Below are 23797 nucleotides of genomic sequence, written 5' to 3' on the forward strand. Positions count from 1 at the left end.
GTACTTGCCTTTTAAACTTGTATTTCTATCTAACTTGCTGTCCATTATCACCCTGGTACAGTACCACCTTTTGATTAAAAAAAAACTAGAACAATACAAAATTAATATGGCACACATTAAATGGATTAAAAACTAGCTAAATGATAGATCTCAAAATGTAATTGTAAATGGGGAAATCATCAAGTAGCTGTGTTTCTAGTGTGGTCCCACAGGGATCAGTTTGTGCCTGTATGCTATTTAACATTTTTATCACTGACCTAGAAGAAAACATAAAATCATCTCTGAAAAAGTTGGCAGATGACACAAAAATTGGGGGAGCGGCAAATAATGAAGAGGACAGGTTGCTGATACAGAACAATCTGGATCACGTGGCACAAACAAACAATATGTGTCTTAATATGGAGGAATATAAATGTATACATCTAGGAACAAAGATGTATCTGGGAAGCAGGAATTTTGAAAAAAGATTTGGGGGTTGTGATGGATAATCAACTGAACATGAGCTCCCAATAGTCAAAAGGATTAATGTGATCCTTGAATGCATAAATAGGGGAATCTCAAGTAGGCATAGAGAGGTTATTTTACCTCTGCATTTGGCACTGGTACAACCACTGCTGGAATACTGGGTCCAGTTCTGGTGTCCACAATTTAAGAATGCTGTTGATAAACTGGAGAGGGTTCAGAAAAAAGCCTTGAGAACGATTAAAGGATTAGAAAATGTGCCAATAGTGACAGATTCAAGGAGTTCAGTCTAGTTAGTTTAACAGAGATGGTCAAGGGGTGACTTGATCACAGCCTGTAAGTACCTACATGAGGAACAAATGTTTAATAATGGGTTCTTCAGTCTAGCAGAAAAAGGTATAACAAGATGTAATAGCTAGAAGTTGAAGCTAGACAAAATAAGACAGTGAGAGTAATTAACCAATGGGACAACTTACTGAGCATGGTGGTGGATTCTCCATCGCTGACAATTTTTAAATCAAGATTGGAAGTTTTTTCTAAAAGGTATTGCTCTAGGAATTATTTTGGGGAAATTCTATGATCTGTGTTATACAGGAGGTCAAAGATGATCACAGTGGGCCCTTCTGGCCTTAGACTCTACAAAGCCCTTGGTCTACCAAGGCTGCTAACTTGTAGGTCATCATTTGTTTGACCCTAATCATGTTACCAGGAGGTCTTTTCCCACTGATTCTACCCCTCAGTTCCACCTTCTGATCCTGTGGAGCCTTGTCTGGGTCAAGGGCCAGGACATCACTATGATACCCCATGTCCCTCGTGTTGGCAGCACCTGGGCTAGGCAGGTGAGGTCAGAAGGCAGCCATCCTCCTCCTCCTCCTCCTCCTCAGTGTCAAAGTAATCCCAGGCCTGATCGGCAGCCAGGGTCAGCGGTCACACTACCGTGCCCAGCGGAGCCGCACCGGAGCCAAAGTTCACAAGGTCACGCCTCATTTTGTACACAGCCCTGACGAGGTCAGAGGTCACCGGTTTCCCGACCCCTTGAGAGGGCGCCGAGCACTGTAGGCTGCTGCCCATGCGCCGGGGCTGCCTGGTCGGAGAGGTCCCTCTAGGCCCGAGCGCCGTCTCCGTGGTATTTCCGGAAATCCGGTCCCGGTGATGCTGCTCTAGGCGTCGGGCGCCTTTTCTATGGTAACTGGCCGAGATGTTGGTGCCGCTCTAGGCGAGCGTTGCGGCCTCCGGGGTCCGTGCTGTTAAGCCGAGCCCGGCCTGGCTGTGAGGTGGCCTGTGCTGTCTCGTCCCGAGTGAGCCAGAGCGTCGCGCGGGGCTGAGCCGAGGGACTTTTTCCGGGTGGGGTTGGGTCGGGAATCGGAGGCTGCGGCTCGTGAGTGCGATGGGAGACTGGAGGGGGAGGGTTCGTGAGCTGAGAGAGATGCTGGCGGGGCCTCGAGGGTTCGTGAGCTGAGGGAGAACCGGGCGGGGGCGGGAGGAGTTGATGAGGAAGATGCTTGGGGGGGGGGTTGGAAGAGGAGATGCTAGGGCGGGTTGGGGGGGAGGGCTCATGAGCTGAGGAAGATGCAGGGGGGAGGGGAGGAGAGGGTTGTGGGGGTTGGAGGAGGAGATGCTGGGGCGGGTGGGGGGGCTGGAGGGAGGGGAGGAGATGTTCTGGGTGGGTTGGAGGGGGGAAGGGTTCGTGAGCTGAGGAAGATGCAGGGGGGAGGGGAGGAGATGGTTGCGGAGGTTCGAGGAGAGGTTCGTGAGCTGAGGGAGATCGGGGGGGGGCGGGAGGAGTTGATGAGGAAGATGCTTGGGGGGGTTGGAGGACGGGAGGAGATGTTCTGGACTAGTTGGAGCAGGAGGGTTCATGAACTGAGGGAGATGCTGGGGGAGGGGGGCTGACTCCGTGTCATAGCGGAGACCCCTTGGGGCTGGGCTCAGATGGGTGCCTGTGTGGCTGGGCTGAGGGGGTGAGCTGGACGCTGCTGTTGGCATTACCCCTGCTCTTCTCTTCTAGGTGCTGAGGAAGTCACCCAGTGTCTCCTTTTGTGGCAGATGTGCATCAGCTTTCCCCTGGTTGTGTGCGAGCTGCCGTGGGAATGGCAGGACAGTTCCGTAGCTATGTCTGGGACCCTGTCCTCATTCTGACGCAGATTGTCCTCATGCAGGCAGTCTATTACAGCTCCTTGGGGCTCTGGCTAGCTCTGGTCGACAGCCTGGTGCAGAATAGCCCTTCTCTTGACCAGATTTTCAATTATGAGGTAAGAGTTTTTCCTTAGCTCGAGCATGGAGAAGGTCTCACAAATTCAGAGACTAAAACACTGCAGTCTTACTTGGAAATGCGGAGTCCTCAGACCATTTTGGATCTTGAGTCTCCTGCACCACTGAGCACAGAATTAGGGTGATTCCACAGTGGAAATCTGGGTTCAGTCTAACAAAAAATTCATGCATGAAAATATTTAGCTGCTGATTGTGGCTTCAGACCTAATCTTCTGGCAGTACCGTTGCTAGAAAGAGGACCACAGGAATCCATACAGCTTTTCTATTTGCTGTGCGCACGCTGACTATGCTTCCACAACTCAAACCTCACGTGCTCTGAGTGCTCCAGAAGAGTCAGTATCTCAGAGAGCAACTGAGATTCTACATTTAGTTATCACATGCAACAACCGTGGGAATTCTCATAAGAGAGATCCCTGCTCTGAAACCTAAAGAGAGCTTTGTTGCAGAGATGGGATCTAGTCTTATCATTGTTGTTCTCCAGACCCTCCTTAGACCTACAGGGCCAAACTCAGCCCTGGAGTAAGTTTACTGAAGTCAGTGCAGTTCCATCCAGGGTGAATTTCTCCCTTGTGTGTTTTGACATACAAGCTCTAAAATTCCCAGATGCCCAGGTAGAGTTAACCTTATAAATACAAATCCACAATTTAGCAACAACAAAAACATTTTATTTTCTTATCTTTGGCTTTTTTGTTGTTTTTTAAAATCTAGAAATATTAGTTTGTCAGCTTTGTAGGTAGCAAATAAAATGGAACTGGGCCACTGGGAAGAGCCTGAGTTGAGTAGAGCTAAAGCAGTTTTGAATTTATTTGGGTGTCTGTCTTATTTATAACCCTATATAGATCTTGGGATTCTCTACCCCACCTGGAAGACTTTCCATGATTGCTTTCATCCTCAATGCACTCACCTGGTAAGTCAGCTCTCCAGTGATCAGTTGTGAGATTTTGAGCTTCTGTTTATCCATACTGGGACTGGACATCTTCTATCTGGGATTAGCCATCATTGTCTTGAAATTAGAATTTAAAGCTGTGATGTTAGCATGTGCTAGCTAACACCTTGTAAAAGGCTACTGACTGTATACAAGACATACTGCCTTTAACACAGCAGGGAATCTAGGCTTTAACTCAACAAGTTTAGCACATGTTAAAGTCTACCCTGCTGCCTTGTCTATGCTAGACTTTTCAAATGTATTAGTACACAGTAGCTAACATGCTAACAACACAGCTTGTTACCCTGCTCTTGATGAGGCTTATACTGTATTGATGGTAGGAATGTGGACTGGGTTCAGAACTAGCCGAAGCCTCTTACTCCGCCTGAAACGTGATATCTGAGTCTGGTGAACCTTGCAAACTCTGTGGGAAATTGTGTTTCTTGCAGTGTGAAGGGAAATGATGTAAGTGCCTCTGTTGCATATCCACAGTGTGAGCCTGGTGCTTTGTAAGTTAAATTTGTCCCAGTGAGGGAGTCTGTTTTTATTATTTTTTTGTTCATAGCACTCACAGTGTGCTAGGTATCCTACACTTACAAAGCATACAGAGCCACAAGTTCCCTGCTTGAAGAGCTTTCAGGCTAATGGTAGACATGATGCAACAAGTGAAAGCTACAAACAATAGGTTGTGAAATAGGAGGATGGGCTATAAATGAAAACTGTAAAAACCAGATCACACATTCATGCGCATATTGTATCCCCAATTCCCTCCATTCCAATTTACTAAAATGCTCTTCTAGGGGAAAGTGCCCCCTTAGGACAGTCATCTTCTCCTGAGCCTTCCTTGCCATCCAGTCACTCTCTATTCTTTCTTCATATGTCAGTCCCAGGCACGTCATCCTGTGAAGAGTTTTACATCTCTCTGGAACAATTGCCCTCTTTCCTTAGCACAAGTTTCCTATCACTCTGCATTGGTCCTGCTCTCAAAAGCTGTTCCTATTCCCTGCCCCTTTGCCAAGCTGTCCAAGCAGACAGCTGGTATTGTGTCTGATTATGTCTTGTGTGCTAGAACTAGCCCACAGTAGCAAGGATCTTGCCCCATAAGGTGCCAGCCAGGAGGTCATTTGGGCCTGGTGATTTGAGTGTCTCCTTGATCGTTCTTTTGTTTTAGGTAGAGGTGTGTGCATTAAGGTCACTTGAACTATGTTGTTGCAGAACAAATGTATCTTGTTCTTGTTGGCTGAGATCTGAGAATTCCTTCCATTTATCCATAATGACTCCTGAATGGGACAGTTGGCAATTAGGAGGTCTAAGCACAGGACTAGGAATGAGGAACTCCTGAGTTCTAGTCCTGACTCTGATGCTGATTCTTCTGAACCCTCAACAAGTCATTTAACCTCACTGCCTCAGTTTCCCCATCTTTTAGCTGGGAATAAAATCTGCACCTGAAGTATTTTGTGAAAATTAATTAATATTTGTAAATAATTGTTTATCTATAAGGTGCTAAAAGGTGCAAAGTATTTAGTCTCAGCCAGTGGCCAAAGAGTGTAGACACAATGCAGAGAGCCAGCCAGGAATTTTTAAACTAAAAGCTCTGCCATCACATAATTTAAAATGCTACAAGCTGCTTAAGTTTTACTGCAGTAACATTGAGCAAGGTCAGAATAGTCCTGACTTCAGAACAGTTAAGATTTATTTTTAATGGATAAATAATCAGTACAGATAATTCCTGGTGGCTGCTGCTAGATTCCTCCCTCTGTGGCCACTCCAGTTTAAGGCAGTTTGCATATAGTTACACCTGTCTCTCCTTTCTTCTTGCAGTGCTTTGGGCTTGTTGTACTTTATCCGGCGAGGAAAGCAGTGTTTGGATTTCACAGTCACAGTTCATTTTTTCCATTTGCTGGGTTGCTGGATATATAATGCACATTTTCCCACAGCTCTAACATGGTGGCTAGTGCATGTTGTGTGCACAGCGCTCATGGCTGTGATTGGGGAGTATCTCTGTATGAGAACAGAACTCAAAGAAATCCCATTGAATTCAGTCCCCAAGTCCAGCGTATAAACTTGTTCTGGGGATGCGTTGCATCAGGCCATCGTTTCCAGCACCTCGGCAGTGACACAAATCAATGCCAGAAAACTTCATTAAATAAGCACAGCAGGTCTGTTTGGACTTTTTTAGATCTTGGTGGCTGCATGAGTGTGACGATCTCTGCTGTTGCCAGAAGATAGTGAACAAAGCAGAAGTTTTATTTTAATAACACAAGACATTTAACATGACTATTCTATGTGAGCCCTTTCACTATTCGTTCGAGTGATACGGCCCAGCAAAAAGTCAGGCAACAAAACCTAGAGCATGAGAAGCAACTGGAATTTAACACATGTGCAAGGTCTTTGGAGTGCATGTTGGAGCTGGGATGATCACACCTTCTGGGAGAAACGCACAGGGATTGACTAGGAGCTGCTTCTTACATCTTCTAATGCATTTTTCCTTTGGTTGGTTTTTGTTTTAAAATCAAGGAGCTAAACTGATGTAGTATTAAAAATAATTGTGTTTGTCTCAGTCACCAGTTGTGAACCTATAAGGCCTGTACGCTCATATGGGCTTGGTTATTGTTCCTGTGTTTAGTTCCCAGAGTAGATGTAAGGCAACATATGTTGCTGACTTGAAGACACTTTTTTAACAAAATAGGAAAAATGGTATTAAGTTGCCTTCAGTGTGTTACAAGCCTTCTGGTGAGCTGAGCACTTTGAGCTACGCAATGAATGTCCACATCACAGCAAAGGAGTAAGGTCTGGCCAGAAAGGAACACCAATGGTCACTTTCTAGGGTTTGTAAAACTTCCCACAATGAATGTTAAACACCACAATCCAGGAGCCAGTGAAAATGAATCAGTTTATTCTCATCTTGCATGGAGGGTTGGCCATAACATTCACCAAACGTTGAATCTTATGTTGAGTTGGTTTGGGGGGAGCTTTCTGCTGCATGTTACAAGCACCATTTCATCATTCCCACTCTGTAGTAACCTGCGTCTTCCTACCAATCGTCAGGTTCCAGTACTTACTCCTGCCTGAAGGCTGCCACCAAAGACTGGTTTCCAAAATTGGTAGGTGGACTTGCTGCAGGACACCATACTTGGGACTGTTATTTGTCTCTTATTTTATTAACGAGATGGTGCCTTTGACTGATAGGCAATTTAAATAGAACCTCCCTTCTCATAAGGCACCGACCCCAGTATTCCCAATGAAAGGAGTAGGCCAAATGGTTTCCTAGAGTCCTGCATTCCAAGTGGTCAGACTTACCTCTAGTTGTGTAGTTTCCTCTAAGGGATGTTAAGTCTGTGCTGTCTGTGTGTCATTCTAATTTAGTGACAAACTATGATTTTAACGTTGAAATTCCTTTTTTCCTGTGTGGCTTGCTGCTGCCAATCTCTTTCCTTTGTACATTAATATTGGTGAACATTATTAGTTTGAATAAATTATATTTGCTAAATTAATGTGCAGTTTGTAAAGAATTGGAATTGCTGGGATGATTTGACGCAGAATTTGATAAACTCTCTAAAATGGGTCTCTTGATTTTGTTATTTTGTTAATTTCAAAGCCAAATTTCAACTGTTCATCTCATATATTCATATATAGTGTTTTCATCCAGGGTAAAATATTTGTTTGAAACTCTCCTGAGGTATTACGGAGTGGAGAGAATCTCTCTGTACTATCAGTGAACAGAATGCTGCTGTTTTCATGAGCAGAGCATCATGGCATTCTGTGGGCTGCTGTCTCTTGATTTTCATCTGTCCTGTGTGAGTAGGGATAATGTGAGACTTGAGCTTATCCTATTTGACCTTGATTGAGTGCTGTCCGGAGAACACAAACTGTTTCTGTTTAAGCACAATTCTGCTAATTTGTATTTTTCTCCTTACTACTTTGGGGGCATAGGGAGGGGAAGCATTTTTACGATGACAGGGTCCTAGTTTCCTCAGAGTTCAGCTGCTCCCTGCTGCTCCAGTAAAGTCAGAATCTTCTATTTGCATTACAAGCCTTTCCAAATAACTCCATTCTGATTTAGGAAACCAAGAATCTCTTTCCATTAAATGATCCTAGGAAAGAAAGGAGGAAGGGAATATGCAAAACAATTGTGGTACAGCAGTCTTTCCCGAGGAAATAGTTTAGGCAGTTTTTTCCTAAATAGAGCAAAGAGCTCTTTAGAAGGCCTTTTCCTGCTGTTTAGAGTGCAATACTGCGGTAGCCAACCAGCCTTAATCCCCCTTATCCTGTTTTACCTAGGCCAAAATGCTACTCCTGCCGGGTCTGTTTAGGGATGTGTCTGTTCCTTTAGGCATGTTCAGTCCTGGGTGTGAATTACCGTTTCTTCCAGGAGGTGGCACTGTTACCTTCCTTTCTAGGAGAGGAAAGTGCCCAGACGCAGATTGGAACAGACAATGCTGTAGCCTTGGGTTGTCAAACTTTTTAGTATAGATAACATATGAAGAGAGACTATCTCCCAGCCACCTCCCTTCTCATTCACAGTAGGATGAATTTCCCCTCTGAATATGATGACATCATAATACTGTACTTGCTTACAAGGAAAACTAATATCAGTACAATATGTAATAGCTAAAAATATCTCCTATTGCAGTTTAGCAGCTGAAAATAAGAAATGCTAGCACTATGTGACCATACGCTCTGAAGACCACCAGCAACTGCTGAACGGACCACAGTTTGGGAATCTTTGCTGTAGCCTTATTAAACACCATCACTGCAGGCTCAGCTGACCTGGCATATGTTCAGAACAATTCTAATCCCACTCGTAGTGGTTTCAGGGCTGAAGCACATAACCAGAATGATCTGTTACAATTTTCTCCAGTGTACATTATCCCATACAGTTTTTGAAGAGCCTGCTGCGTATATGTGACCCCAACTTCAGTAGTAATCTCATTAAACCATAGTTATTAGTTCAGATCTAGGATGAATAAACGATCTTTCCACTCTTAGAATATTGGTAATTTGGGATAGTCCACATCCAAGTGAGCCTCTAGATGAAAGGCTGTTTGTGATATTCAACCTTAATGTCTCCTTTCTGTCAGTACTAGTATGAGGGAAGGCTGAGTCCCATATGCACAAAGAACTGCAGGGTCTTGTAGGTTTGATTAGTGGGTCGGTAACATGCTGCCAGGAGAGTGACTTCACAATGGCTCTCAATCACATTTTTAACAGTCGATCTTCTTGAGGAAAATATCAGTCTCCTTGACTAGAATAGATATAAGGGAGAAGCAATGGAGGGCTGCAGTAGTCCCACTCATTAAAGAGGAAAGAGCTGCTGGCTACAGATACATATTTGTGAGACCTCCTGATCTAAGTGTTACTGTTATGTTTCCCATTCTCGTTCTTATCTGGAAACAGTACCACTTATCTCTTTATGGTCTAGACCAGCAATTCTCAAATTGTGGGTTGGGACTCCAAAGTGATCCAGGAACCCATTTTAATAGGATTACCAGGGCCAGCATTAGACTTGCTGGGGCCCGGGATTAAAGCTGAAGCCCGGGCCCCAGAAGCCAAAACTTGAGGGCTTCAGCTCAGGGCAGTGGGGCTTCGGCTTTGCCTTCCTCTTCCCACCGCCTCCCCAGGAGGGGGGTGTCATGTAGTAATTTTTGTTGTCAGAAGGGGGTTGCAGTGCAATGAAGTTTGAGAACCGCTGGACTAGACCGTGCTGTGTTGGTATGAAGTGCTGTAAAGTGGGATTTGAAATATGTTTGTTGACAGGTCTGGATTCTTTGCTTCTGAGCACTTGAATTTATACTATATGTCAGTGCCTTTTATAGGAAAATTCAGTGCCTATCTGTCCTTGGTTGAGGGGAGCAGAGTCTTTTTAAATCAAAAATTGAGTTGGAAACGCTGAGACCCTCCACTCCCATGTCCTAAAGCCTAATTTTCACTTACACATAGTTGATGAATTCTCAGCAGTTCTTTGGCTTTGGAACTTTTACAACTCCACACCAGAGCAATGGCAGATGGTCTATTTCTTAATGAACCTTTTCTTTTGTACATTGGAGCTGAGGGGTTTTGCTCCCAGGGAGATTTTCTCCAACACCTGCTCCCTTTCTGGGGGTTGCAGTAGTGTCAGCAAACTGGATATTTTAATCCAGGCTCTGTAAGGTTTGGCAGGAAGGAGGCTTTGCAGAGAGTATTTATTGTTAAGACATCATTCTGTCTTCTAGAACTGTTTAAAAGCTTGAAAGTTTAACACTTGGAAAGATACCGATCTGTTAAAGCAGCTAAGAAGAGGAAGCCTGTTAAAGCATTAGATAATTATCTACTCTAAACCATACTATTGCTTCCTTTAAAGCAGAATTAAATAGGTGTGGCCACAAAGCAGTCTCTGCCTTGGCCGGTGGCAGTGTCCAGCTACTCCAGCTTTCCCCCACAGGAGAATGTGTAGGGAATAGGCAGGGACACTGATAGTGGGGAGAGGAGAGAATGGAATGAAACCACAGCCTGTACTGCATTTTGTATCAGAGCAGAAAGTAGAACCAAGCTGAATATAGAGTTGAGATTAGTTCATCTAAATCCTACAATGATCCTTGTTAACCGCTTCACCTGCCAGCTACCATTGTGCCCAATGCCAGAGATGTTTGTCTCCCTGAAATCCATATGCCATCATTAAGAGTGTGTTATTAATGTCTTCCTCATCAGCAAAATCTCTGAATGCCCCACTTGGAAGTGGAGTTTAAATACCTGCTTCTCCTCCCCTGAGCTGTTTCAGATTTCTTGGGAGCTGCCACTTCATTAATTTCGTAGAGGACTCCCTCCCTGCTGAAAATGAGAGCAGGGTTGCTTAGCAGTGCTGTGGTGAGCAGGGTGGTAAATAGTAACTCGGGCAGCGGCAGAGTGCAAGAAGTTACACAGGAAGGAACTTGACTTGTCAAGGGTGGCACTAATGGACCTCTTGTCTGCAGTATCAGCAGAAAGACCAAAAGATGTTCCTTGCTGAAGGAGAAGCTTGCGTACATGCCTGTAATATACTTGGCTAAATCCCAAGGGCCAGCAGTGCCTCGCTTACTGGCCCACTAAAGTCATTGTTCATACTCTAAAACATGTTCCCAGATTTGCAAATGTTGTTAGAATCTTTATACCTATTGTTTCTAATTCATACTTGCTGGTTTGAACCAATCTGTGGATGTGAGAGAGACTAACCATAAACACAGGCTTCTCATTTAAGATAACTAACAATTTCTTCCCTACTGTGGTAATGGGAATCCTCAGAGCTGTGTAGCTCATCCATACTGTACAATGCGAGCTGCTGCTTCCCTCTATTCAAAATGGAATGAGTGCCCTGCTCAATGGTCATGAGTGTCATAATAAAAGTATATACAATTAACGCTACAGAGAAAGTAGAGCAGGAGCTTCTGTTCTCCTTGTCTCGTAATACAAAAACAAGGGGACCTTCAATACCATTAAATGATGCAAAATTAAAAACTGATCAAAGGAAAGACCTTTTTACCCAGCGCATAATTAAACTGTGCAACTCATTGCCACAGGAAGTTGGTGAGACCAAGTAAATCGCAAGATTCAGGAACAGATTGGAGTAATATCAATGACAAGAGCATCCCTAGTTGTTACACTTAAAGCTAACAAACGTTTTGGAAAGGATATAAAACAATATGCTGAGGCCTTGAACCAATCTCCAACTATTAGGGATCAAGCTGAGACTTTCAATGGGCACAGATTATCCCACATCTGCCTACTGCAGATTTCTTGTACCTTCCTCTGAAGCATTTGGTATTGTCAAGGGATAGGTTACCGGACTAGATGGACCTTGGGTTTGATCCATTCTGGAAATTCCTGTTCTCTTTGAAATGCTATAATAGGTGTGGAAGAGCAGGCCTGCATTGATGCACATTATTGTCTTTGACCCCCTTGTTTGCCCAGGTGGGGCCTCTAGGGCCCAGGAGATAGTTCTTAGTGCCCTGCTTTCAACTGCCAGATAATACAGTTGAGTTTTTCAACATATCCTGAAATCACTTGCAAGAGTCTCCTAGTATTGAAAATATATTTAATGGCAGTGTTGAAGCCGTGACATGAACAATTGTCTGGGCTGCGCAAGAAGAGACAGGGAGCGACTGTGCTATAGACCAAGAAAGCAGGACAAATGATTTCCAATTTGACAGGTTTAGGTTATACAATAGACATTATTTGATATTCTTGAATTACACAGTCAGTCATAGTGCTGCTCACAGTGCCTCCTGGGATACTTTTAAAGCAAAAGAGTTATTAGAAATCTTTACTTTGCCACTAGCCCAACCCGGCCCCTTTTCCCCATTACGTTTTTCCCTCTTGTTTCCTTATGAAAGGGATTTACACATACCGCAAGAGTCATTCAGGTAGCCAGGTGCATCTCACAAGAAACAGACCCATCCGAGATTGTTCTGCAAGGGGAGGCTTCACCATCCCCCCAGGGGAGGATTCTACTAGCAACATGACAAGGAATCCTTCCTGTCTTTGACGGGCTCAGTACGTTCTTCCTGCATTTCAAAAACACCACCAACAATTGCTTCCTCCCGCCCATCACCACTGAAAAAACATCAAGAATTTATCTGGCAGAAACAGGTAGCTGAATAAACAGATTCGCTTCCAGTGACTATAGATAGAAAAGATTGCAAAAGAATCTAGTATTTAGCACTAATCCTGAATTTCTCCACAGTCCTTTGGCCCTCCGGCTACAGCCTCCAGCACTCTGCACCATCTTTTGGAGCTGTGGGTGCACTTCCAGTTGAACAAGGTCAAGTTATAGCAAGTGCTGAATTTATGATTAATCATGTAAGTTACTTAGAGACAGTGCAACCAAGGCGATGCTGCCAAGCTCTTCTGAAGCTCACAGATCTGGAATAATAAAATTAAGTGTCCATCAAGCACCATACACAGTATTTCTCAAAGGTTTGGAAATACTACATTTCTGATCATAACTACACTTATGACACTGATAATACCTCTTCATTCCAATACTTTCAGAGCTGCTCCATTTACAAATTAAACCAAGTGACCATCAGAGAGATGCTTAAGACAACAAAATTTGAAACATTTGTCAAACTGAAGCTCTGGGAGCTATTGGGACTGCAGAGATCAAACAAGCTGCCTTGGAATTTGATTTTTCTAGATTCCCTTTTCAAAGTCTCCCAGATACTGGCTGCCTCCTTCTGGCATTCCCAAAGAGCAGTCATGGTGCACATGTGAAATTCATCCCAATACCTGTAGCCGAGGGAAGAAAGGAAGCTGTTAGTTCACTTAAAACATTACAGAGCAGAAAGACCCAAGACAAAACCTTTCTCCCCACTAGAAACTCTCAATTCAATTGGCCCCAACATTTACATTTGGTGCACTTGTTTGGCATGTGATGTCTATGTGTTCAGCATTGTATAATGCCTCAAGATACAGAAAGTCTTAGTCCTGAATTGCTTACAGTTTAAGGCCCCAATCCTGCAATGAGCTCCTCCAGTGAGAACTCCTATACCTCCTTGAGTTCAGTTGGATTCTGAATTTGGATTCACAGGCTTATGGCTCTACCTGCACTGAGAGAATATCAAGATCAAAGCCCTAAAGAGAGCAGAAGCCAGATGCACTGGTAAATCTGAGGGAGACTGACCCAGTGGTGGTTTTTGTTAGTGGAATCATAGGGTTAGAAGGGACCGCAAGGGTGATCTAGTCCAACCCCCTGCCAAAATGCAGGATTAGTTGGATTTGAACCATCCAAGATAGATGGTGACCCAGTCTCCTTTTGAAAACCTCCAATGAAGGAGCTTCCACAACCTCCTTAGGCAGTCTGTTCCATTGTCCTACTCTTCTTACAGGAAGTTTAGTTTTCTACCTCCCTGCTCTGGCATCATTAATCCCCCTTTGTGGGTCTCTCAGAGCTCATTTGCTAAAAACTAAAACCCCAAACTTGTTGAAGTGTTTCTATGATTTTTTTGAAAGCCAATAAAATCCATTGTTTTTCATAAACTGATGTCCCCCTTCAGTGCTTGGAATTCCAACTCTGAGTCCCTGAAAGTGAAACAGATTAAGAGTAAATGTTTGACTGACTTCATTGCTCTTCTTTGTCCAAGCTGAATGATGGGCACAATGTAATCACAGACTGGGGGTAAGTCACTGGCTCCTGAAAACTTTCCGTTCTCTAATCCGGTGTCTATACAGAATGAGGGAAGAGTCTATAGTATTTTTTTTATGTGCCTCGGTTTATTTGCTTGATATCGTGCCTGAGTGAAAGGAGTTAAATCAAAGGAGGCTGTTAATGAGGTGTGGGGTGAGGGGAAGAAACAGGAAATTAAACAATGACAAAAATAAGATACGCTAGAGAGAATACCAAGGGTCCTGGATAAAACTATGGAGAATGTATTGGAGAATGCCTCTTCCTGGCTCCAACTAGACCAGCAGGGTTTATTCTTCCTATGCCGGAACCTAGAATCAAAGGGGGTTCTAAAGCCTTAAAGACCCTGGCCTAGGGAGGAAGCAGGCAGCAGTGGCTGGGGAGGAATCTCTGACAGGGAGAGACAGAGGATGCCCAGGGGCTGTCTGTCGCTCCCAGTGCTGGAGTAGGGAGGTCTGGGCTGAGTGAAACTTACCTAACACTGGAAAGGAAAGAGGGAAGGTTAGTTAAGACCCATAAGGCCTTTTGTTGTTTTACCCCTTCTTTCTGCATACTGTGTGCCTTTGGTGAATGCATAATGCTGTTTTGAAGAAGCTGGTTTTGAGTCACTTTAATTGGCTGCTGTTACTGGCCTCTGGAGGAAAAGGGTTTACAGGGCCCAGATATAACTGACATGCCAATACAGTTGGGAAACTGGGGGCTCCCACCAGGAGATCCAGCCCAAGAATGGTTGGACTTTGGGGTTCCACCCTTTGAGAGAGGTGCAGGAAGCCAAGCCTATCATCTGAAGGGTGCCCTCAAGAGGAACTAAAAGGGGTCCAAAGTGCATCTCGCCCTGTAACTGTGACAGTGTCATTTGTAGATAGGGTTGCCAACTGTCTATTCGCACAAACCCAAACACCCTTGCCCTACCCCCTGCCCTGCCCAAATGCCCCGCCCCTGCCCCGCCCCTTCTACAAGGCCCAGCCCCCACTCACTCCAGCCCCACTCCCTCCATCGCTCACTTTCCCTCACCCTCACTCACTTTCACTGGGCTGGGGCAGGGGGTTGGGGTGCAGGAGGGGGCTCTGGTTGAGCCTGGGGCAGGGGGTTGAGGTGCAGGAGGGGGTGAGGGATGCAGCCTCTGGGAGGGAGTTTGGGTGCAGGCGGGCACTCAAGGCTGGGGCAGGGGGTTGGAGTGTGGGCAGAGGTGCGGGCTCTAGGAGGGAGTTTGGGGGCAGGGGGCTAGCGTGCGGGAGGGGGTTCAGGGTGCGGACTCTGGGAGGGAGTTTGTGTGTGGGCTGGGGCAGGGGGTTGGGGTGCAGGTTCCGGCCAGGTGGTGCTTACCTTGGGTGGCTCCCGGAAGTGGCAGCATGTCCAGCAGCAGCTCCTAGACTCAGGGGCAGCCAGGCAGCTCTGCACGGTGCACACTGCCCCTGACTGCAGGCACCGCCCCTGCAGCTCCCATTGGCCGTGGTCCCCGTTCACGGCCAATGGGAGCTGCGGAGTCAGCGCTCAGGGCGGATGCAGCGCATGGAGACCCTCTGGCCACGCCTCCGTCTAGGAGCTGCTGCCAAACATGCTGGCCGTTTCTGGGAGGGGCCCGGAGCCAGGGCAGGTAGGGAGCCTCCCTTCGCCCCACTGCACTGCTGGACTTTTATCAGCCTAAACTCTCCCAGATTGGCTTCAGTAGCCTCCGGGAGATCAAGCCCAATTCCAGGAGACACCCAACCAAACCTGGAGGGTTGGCAACCCTATCTGTCGAAGAGGTGAAGAGAATTTTTCATAACACGTGGGGCCCAATTCTCAGTTACATTATGGCTCCTTTATGCCTCTTGGACGACATAAAGGAGTAGGGGAATGCCCCCCTGAGAAAACCCTCTGTGCAGAGAGCCTCGCTGGCCAGTACAGGGGATCTATTCTGCCCTGCACCGGGTCACTGAAGGTAAATAGGTACATCCACAGTCTCTCGAGCTATTAGACTGACGGTGAATTTTCCTCTGTCATGTTACTGGGTTTGCTGGCCATATTCTTCAAGGAGGGATTTGATGCACACATCTAGATGTCCCATGTCAATCTGGGAGATTGAGCAGACCATTTGGCTGGGGTCAGCCCCCCAAGCATGGGAAGACATCTTTTTACTTTTGTCCAAACCTTCCTTTCCTGGAGATGACACTATTTCTTCTTGAAGTATGGACATTAGTGCTTTTCTTTTTTAATAGGATTTATGTCAGAACACCAGCTGCATAGAGTTCATTAAATAGAGCCAGTGTGGCAGAATAAATGTCCTGAGATCATAATCAGAAACATTGGTGCCAACCAAGGCAAGCTCTTGTGTTCATTAGAGCGCTTCACTCAGTACCCTGCAGCAGCTGAACAGGGAAACACAGCTTGGTCAGGTAGGGGTTAAAAATGCTCTCTCTCTTCAGGCAAAAGTTTAAGTGGGGCAGGGGAGAGAGAATGTCAACTTTTAGTCATGGTTCTACTTTCAGCTGGGTCATCACAATTCCCACAATGCTTCACTCTTCACAGCCTCCATCTGTTCAGCCAGACAGGCTATGATCAAATGACTTGTCAGTGTTGGACTCTGGGGAAATACTGCACAAGCAGAACTGAAAAACAAATGCTGCTGATTTCATACTAGGCTGCCTTCCAAGGCATCAATTATTCTGATCTCCATATCTGTCACTGACCTGTGTACCTCACTCCTGGAGAGAACATGGCACAGGAGGGGCTTGAGAAAACCATCCTCCATCAGCGGAATTGTAGATGGCATAGGGAGAGTTAAGGGTTACAGGCCAATAACTGCCCAGGATATTCCTTGAAAGGAAAGGGGATCATTACTTTTTTCCTTCAATCACAATAGCACCGGTTGTCTTGCAGGTTGTCCATTCACCAGGACCTACGCAAGAACCCCTGGTAGTGTGGTCAGGATTCCGCTGCTACATAGCACTGTCCGCAGTTCCAGTGTTTTACTGATTTTCTGTATTTGTTTTCAGCCCTGTGCCCTGTAACTTCCTAGAAAATCAGGCTTTATTGCAAATTGGAGCAAAAATCAGTTGTTTCTTTAGAAATGAAACAAACAAACTTTGTTTTTTAAAAACACTGAAAAGCTGTTCAGTAAAACAGTCAAATACAGGCAATTGTTTGCATCCACAAAAAGGTCAGTGGTATGATATGCTGTTGTGTGCTGCCAGGAAGAAATACAGGCTACGAGTCACAGCATGACACATGGACTCCTCTGAAAGCCCCTTTAAAGGAACCTGGCTATTTTCTACTGCTAGCGAAGATGCCATTTGTCTTCCATTCCCAATTCAAACCAGAATCTCTGCCCAGCATTATCAGTCCAGGAGGCTTTTCCTTCTAACCTTGCTGGAAGTTCTAATTTGTACATGGGATTCGCCATTAAGACATTTTTAAAATGGAAAATGTACAAAATTTTATATTTTCAAAATTAAATAGTTTGTTTAATGCCAGATGGACCCAGCACAAAACATTTTGTTTTGTCAAAACAAATTGAAACATTTCATTCAGTTTGACATTAATCTGTGTCTGTTTGAGTTGCCGTGGTACGTCATAGGAGTTGCAGTTCAGGTGCTCCATGCCCCTTTTCTTCTCTATGGGCTGGGCTCCCTGGCTGGACAAGATCTCCTATGGTTAAGGCTGCGTGTCTGTCATGGAAATCATGGACTCCGTTACTCTCCGTGACCTCCATGACTTCTGCAGCAGCTGGTGCTGGCTCAAGGGCTGCCCAGCTGCTCAGCCCCTGGGCCAGCAGCAGCAGTCTGGGTGTGTGGGAGGGGGCTCAGGGCTGGGGCAGGGGGTTGGGGTGCACGGCGCCACTTACCTGGAGGGGGTCCCCGGCTCCCATCAGCATGTCCCTGTAGCTCCTAGGCCAAGGGGCTCTGTGCTGCCCGGGGCACCGCCCACGAAGCTCCCATTGGCTGCAGTTCACGGCCAATGGGAGCTGCTCAGCTGGCACTTGTAGCGGGAGCAGCAGGCAGAGCCCCCCTGTCCGCCCCTACCTCTAGGAGCTGCCAGGACACACGCAGGCAGGTAGGGAGCCTGTGAGCCCCACCAATCCTCCCCTCCCCGCACCAGCAGAGGTCCTGGGCCACGCGCCGCTGCCCACCACCCCGAGCACCAGTAGGGGTCCCGGCCACCCCCCGATTACATGTGGCACCCCTGGAATGCTCCCCCAGAGCACTGTGGCCCCACAGCCCAAGTTTTAGTTAGGGGTATATAGTATAAGTCATGGAGAGGTCACGGGCTGTGAATTTATGTTTACTGACTGTGACCTGTCCATGACTTTTATTAAAAAATACCTGTGACTAAAACATAGCCTCACCCATGATGCACCAGTTCAACACAAAAGCATGTGTGAAAATATTGGAATTTTCCATGGCATGGAAATTCTGATTTGTGAATTTACTGGCTTTACTGGCTTGGGCCTAATATTTCTCCTCCTCAGAGCTGGTCTACATTAGAAAAGATGCACTGGTTCAACTAGATTGATTTAAAATCAGTAAAACTGGCACAAACCTCAAATGTACATACACTTGAAACAGTTTAACCCTTGCCTAAATTGGTATAGCTTAATGCCACACAAGCTAAAACCCACTTTGATTAAACTGGTTAGCGTTTGTCTACGTTAAAGCTCTGCACTAGTTTAAGTAGATCAATTTAAAATTAATGTAGCTAAACCCGTGCTGCGCTACTAATCTATGAATTTCAGATTTGGTTCACGCTACAGACCTGGGAAAGTTCATGTGTGCAATGGTGATGGGGAAGATATGTCAGAAAACAAGAGCACATAGGTCAGCTTTACACTACAGCATACACCTGGGAGTTGGGGAGTGTTTACTTCACACCTGGTGGCTGGATCAGGTTATATTATTGTGTACAGCTGGGGCTGGAGGAAGGGTTACTCCAAAGATCCCCTAGGAAAATAGAAAGGCAGCTTCTCCTCCAGGGTACCTACTCTCTGGAACGCCAATCTGTTCCCTGAACCAACCCAGTAAAGTAAGAGTGTTTAACAAAGGTCTTTCCTCCTTTCTAATCCATTGGGAGGCCCAATGTTAGATTTCAGGACATTTCAATGAAGTGGTTAAAGCCAATAGAAACAGGAGGGCACAGCTCTCACTGACTAGTCAAAGAGCATGGGGTTTGTGGGGAAGCACTGCTCACTCAATCCAGGGACAAGTGGGGGAGCTCCCCCTCTACTTTTAGCCTAGAGGAAGCTGTGTTCACCCTAATCCACCCCCCTGCACAGCTTCCGCCTCCCCTTCCCCGTTACTATGTCCATTGTTACGTTGGTTATAAGGCAGCAGTCCTATCCCAGAAAAAGACCTTGTGAACTCAATGGTGTCAGCTAAACAGAGACCTCACCCCCTATGAAGCTGGAGATACATACATAAATATCGGCTCCTGGATTGCATTACTTCCCTTAGAGCTAGCTTAAATGATCCATAACCCCTGTTACTTAAATCCGACGCTGACTTGCCTTGTGGCCGTGGCCATATCACCTCCCTCCTCTGTGCTTCAGGTACACCTTCTGTAAACTGGGGATAGGGACTCTTTTCTGCGTGGGGAAATGGAGTGGAGTGTGAAGCTAAAAGGTCAATGTTTGGGAAGCACTCAGATCCCTGGGTAGAAGGTGACAGGAAGAAGAGAGAAGCAATCTGTACCCCTTTCTAAGCAATGCCCCCCTTTGCTCCACACAGCAATAGTGAGGTTGGCTTCTCTCCACCTGGGGCAAATGGATCCTGCACTCAGTGTCAGGGATCCTGCAGAGTGCTGGCAAGAATCTCCATTGGTGCTGGAATTCTGTTGTGTTCTCCTTTCCAATCACTTGGGCTGGTGGGCTTCTCAGCTCAGTCCCGGCATCTTTCTTCCCTGGCAAATGGTTGCCTGTTGCATCTCGTTCCTGTTCCCGTGCAAGGCTAGGAATTCATTTCCATTTTCAGCAGCCCCATCAATCCCACCACTTGTCCCTTTCACTAACCCCTAACCCTGAGATGTAAGAGAAATGCCTTCATTTGGATCCTGCCTGTCATTTCCATCCCTCCCTCTTCCCTTTTGACTCCTTATTAGTTCAGATGCTCTTACTCCTCTAATCTTCTTAGCACTCCTCCTTGGGCTCAAAGGTTTACACCTCCCCAGTGCATCTGTCTTTCCCTTGATTGCTTTCTGCATCTCCTTATTCCCCCCGTGGCCTTTTCACTCCTGTGGATTCATTGCTGGGGCTGCTCAGAACCCTCAGCCACCTTCATTTATCTCTGCCAACTTTTCATTTCCTCCCTGTGTCTCCCTTCCCTCACTTGCTTTAGCTCATTCTCTTTTAATCAGACCTTTCCCCAAACATGCTCTGTGGTGAACTCCAGCAAGTTTACTATTTTACCCCCTTCCTTGTTTTCCCCTTGGTCCTGATTAGGTTATCACCCCTGGTAACTGAATGGCTCCTCCACCTTTCAAACTCAGCTGTGAAGCTCACCTGCTCATTGAGGGGCCTGAAATCAATGGACTTTCACCAGGAATGAACGGGGCCCTGAGCCTGCAGCAAGGACCCTTGAGTTCAGCTTGCTTTTAGGCTGCTGATACCTGATTAAATGCAGTTTGCAGTCTGGCTCCAACGGCTATTGTGTGCTTAGTCCTTGGCATGGTCTAGCCTGGCAGGATTTGCTTGACATCTTTCTTGCTGTGGGTAAGAGAATGTGCCTCATGCAGCCCTAAAGGCTAGAGCCATGCTTAGTAGGGGCAGTTATCTCCATCTCCACCTACAGTAGCTGGGTGCAGGAGTCTTCTTCTCCACTGATCTCCTGAGGACAGGGAAAGAGTCATGATCAGGGATTAGCAAACTGTAGCCTTTGTCCCAGCTCCTGCCTGAGGTGGGAAGCAGGAGGGGAGGAGAGCCGGGCTTCTATTTGAAAGAAACCTTTTTTTTTTTTTGTCAGAGAGAGCAGCCAGAGGCAAGTGGGGGCCTGGGAGGCTGAGTGGAAGATGAGGTTAGAGCACCCAGAGTAACCCAGAGGGAGGGATTACCTAAATCCTGAGGACCCCCACTCTGTCGCTAAAAATGCACAATAATAATAATACCCTAAACTACTCTCCATGAGTTGTGTTCTCAGCTTTGATTGTGAGTCCTTGGAGGGTTCGCAGAATCCCTGCTCTGCAGTCTCTGTGGTGCCCTGCTGTCTCGACCTGCGTGACACTGTATGTGTGAGGGTGTGTGTCTGCCTGGGTGTGTGTTCTGCATCTCAGGAGGTTGGGGTGAGCACAGTAGTGTGTGCATTTGCCATGTGTTTGTAGGGAAGAAGGGCCAGAACTGGGGGGTTGCTACTCACCCGCAAACAGTGTTCAGCCCCTGCACCTTATCCCTGTTGTCCTCCTCGTAGCTGGCCATGTTTTCGCCCAGTTTTAAGACACAGTTGGAGAAGCCTTGGTAAATGTTTTCACATTTAGTTTCTGTGGCCAGTGAGCTGACCAAATACCCTATAAACCAAAAAGGGGATTTATGTAACAGCGTAGCAACCCAGCTCTGAGTCAACCCAGTAAGGTCACCTCCCATAGACTTCCCCACAACTGCTAGCATGGGCTGTGGGAAAGGAGGCCACGTTCTCTGAAGGGCTACATACATGGAAATGCCTGCATAAACCAGTGGGCAAACTGGGCGAGCTTATGGCAGCTATTTCATGGGCACTGCCATCTTGTGCTTCACAGTCTCAGCATAAAACAAGCCTCTCGAGCCCTCATCACTGCAAAGAAACTTGTTTCAACACATGAACCATGTGTAAACAATGCAGTGATATGTGCCTGGGTTTGCAGGCAGCCTGCAGTAGTAGCTATGAAAAGGGGAACTGCTCATATTCATTGTGATGGGACTTTAGCAGTGAAGCCTAACAATGATGATTTAAATAGCAATGTTAACTCTTTCACTGCTGATCACAGCTGGAAAAAAAAGAGGGAGAATCATATTCGGAAGCTTGGCATAAGCTACAGCAACACCTCATTTTAGTGCTTTAGGTGGGCAGGGCTTGGTTTGTGGGAAGAGCTAGGGAGAGTGCCTTCCCCTACACAGATATCGTTCCATCCCTGGAATAAATATGAAAAAAAGGAATCATTAACATTCTCTGCTCTGCTGGGAAGGGAAAAATGCACTTTTTAGCCCTTAGTAAACAGGGTGTCTTCTTGTTAAAAATCAGTGGACTCAGTGATGACACAAAGTGGGGATCTGTTCCCATTCCAGCCCCCAGTGAATCCCATTCTGCCCAAAGGGGGGATAGCAAGAAGAATGGCCAAGAATTCAAATCTGCACTGCCCCTTTTTTTGATCCCTGTGGGATATTTCCCAAGCCCTCTGTGCCCAGGATTTCAGGAAGAAGGTTTCTCATGGGTGAGTACTGAGATAAAGTTTGCAGACAACACAATAACTGGGGGTGTGGTAAATAATAAAGAGGACAGCTCTCTAATACAGAGCAACCAAGATCGCTTGGTAAAATGGACGCAAGCAAACAGTATGCATGTGAATATGGCTAAATGTAAAGGTATTCATCTAGGAACAAAAAATGTAGGTCATACTTATAGGATGAGGGAATCTACCCTGGGAAGTCGTGACTGAAAAATATTTGGGGGGTTGTGGTGGATAATCAACTGAATATGAGCTCCCAGTGTGACACCATGGTCAAAAGGACTAATGCAATCCTTAGATGCATAAGAGTACAGAGGTTATTTTACCGTTCTTTTTGTTAACTTAACAAATTGAGGATTAAGGGGTGACTTAATTAGTCTAGTCTATAAGTACCAATATGAGGAACAAATATTTAATAATAGGCTCTTCTGTCTAGCAGAGAAAGGTCTAACAGGATCCAATGGCTGGAAGTTGTAGCTAGACCAATTCAGACAGGAAATAAGGCACACTTTTAACAGTGAGAGTAACTAACCATTGGGACCATTTACCAAGGTATGTGGTAAATTCTCCATTCCTGACCATTGTTTAATTGATTGGATGTTTTCCTAAAAGCTCTGCTCTGGGAACTCTTTAGGGGAAGTTCTCTGGTCTGTGCTATACAGGAGCTCAGATAATGATCCCAATGGTCCCTTCTGGCCTTGGAATCTAGGATTCATGGGAGCGAAGAGGCTGCTCTGGTGACAGATGCTTAGTTTATTGTGTCTCTATTGTGTGCCCCTCCTTCTGTGACCCGTGAGAGGAGATCCTATTCCTGGCTAACCAAGCAGCCGGGCTCAGAGCCAGTTGCAGTGCCTGCAGAGGGGAATGACATCCTCCGTGCCCAGTCCCATGGAAAGGGGACTTCTGTGCCCCAGCTCAGAGCGGCTGAAATGCAGCCAGCTCCGCATTCCACGGCAATTGCGACCCACTCACTCCCCCAGCAGGAAGGGCCCGGGGGAGGTTCCCGCCCCCTCTGCTCCCCTGCCCAGGCTGGGCTCGGGGTTAAGATGAGAAGGGCCATCGGCTGCCCCCGGAGGTTGGGCCCGTCACATCCAAGGATGAGCTCGGGAAAGCTGCAGCCAGGGTCTGGGCGATGGATGTAGCTCGCGGGCCACTCGCCCCCCTATCCCCCCTCCCAGGCGCAAGCCGAGGGAAAAGCCGCCCCCGAGGGCAGCCTGGTCTGGGGACGCCTGCGGGCTCCGAGCGCGCCGGGGCAGACCCGCAGCTCAGCGCCAGGGGGCGCCACCCCGCCGGGGCGGTGCCGGCCCCTGGCTCGGCTGCCCCGCAGCGGGACCCTGCCCTATTGCTGGGGGCCCGGTCCCTGCCCTGGCTCCCCCGTGTCTCCTGGGCGACCCAGGCTGCCCGTTCCTTACCTAGCGTGAGGAGCAGCAGCACCGTGCCCAGCCTCTGGCCCATCGCCTCCTCCGGCGGCCTCGCTCCTCAGGGGCTCCGGCGCGGCTCCGTGCCCGGGGTCAGCGGCAGCCCCCCGCTGCCAGGGCAGTTCATGGTCCTGAAGACTCCGCGATCGCTCTTCCCGCTTCCCCGAGCCCAGCCCGGCTCCAGCTGCCTCTCAAGCCCTT

The 23797-nt window shown here is 46.8% G+C and overlaps 3 protein-coding genes across 8 annotated transcripts in view; 2 read left to right on the plus strand and 1 right to left on the minus strand.

Annotated features, from left to right (window-relative positions):
• Positions 1–1572: 1572 nt before the first annotated feature.
• SYS1 (SYS1 golgi trafficking protein) overlaps positions 1573–23797 on the plus strand; it is a 51899-nt gene continuing 29674 nt past the window's right edge. Inside the window, exons 1-4 of one of the 6 annotated variants that reach the window (XM_077831795.1) lie at positions 1573–1647; positions 2471–2714; positions 3573–3640; positions 5480–7223. In XM_077831795.1, the coding sequence (XP_077687921.1) occupies positions 2553–2714; positions 3573–3640; positions 5480–5720 (471 nt within the window). In that variant the 5' untranslated portion in view covers positions 1573–1647; positions 2471–2552 and the 3' untranslated portion in view covers positions 5721–7223. Of the gene's footprint in view, positions 1841–2470; positions 2715–3572; positions 3641–5479; positions 7224–16655; positions 16802–23797 lie in introns of those variants that run through there. The other 5 variants (XM_077831796.1, XM_077831791.1, XM_077831792.1 and 2 more) reach the window with 5 other exon arrangements.
• DBNDD2 (dysbindin domain containing 2) overlaps positions 2663–23797 on the plus strand; it is a 55562-nt gene continuing 34427 nt past the window's right edge. Inside the window, exons 1-2 of the mRNA XM_077831789.1 lie at positions 2663–2714; positions 3573–3640. Of these exons, the coding sequence (XP_077687915.1) occupies positions 3628–3640 (13 nt within the window). The 5' untranslated portion in view covers positions 2663–2714; positions 3573–3627. The remainder of the gene's footprint in view (positions 2715–3572; positions 3641–23797) is intronic.
• On the minus strand, positions 12672–23633 carry LOC144273326 (neuritin-like). The gene is made up of 3 exons (XM_077831798.1): positions 23591–23633; positions 21116–21263; positions 12672–12898 (listed from the first exon to the last, which is right to left on the minus strand). Exons 1-3 carry the CDS (start codon positions 23631–23633, stop codon positions 12673–12675), a joined length of 417 nt encoding a protein of 138 aa, XP_077687924.1. The 3' UTR covers position 12672.

Source organism: Eretmochelys imbricata, chromosome 13, assembly GCF_965152235.1.
Source record: "Eretmochelys imbricata isolate rEreImb1 chromosome 13, rEreImb1.hap1, whole genome shotgun sequence".
NCBI classification, from domain to species: Eukaryota; Metazoa; Chordata; order Testudines; family Cheloniidae; genus Eretmochelys; species Eretmochelys imbricata.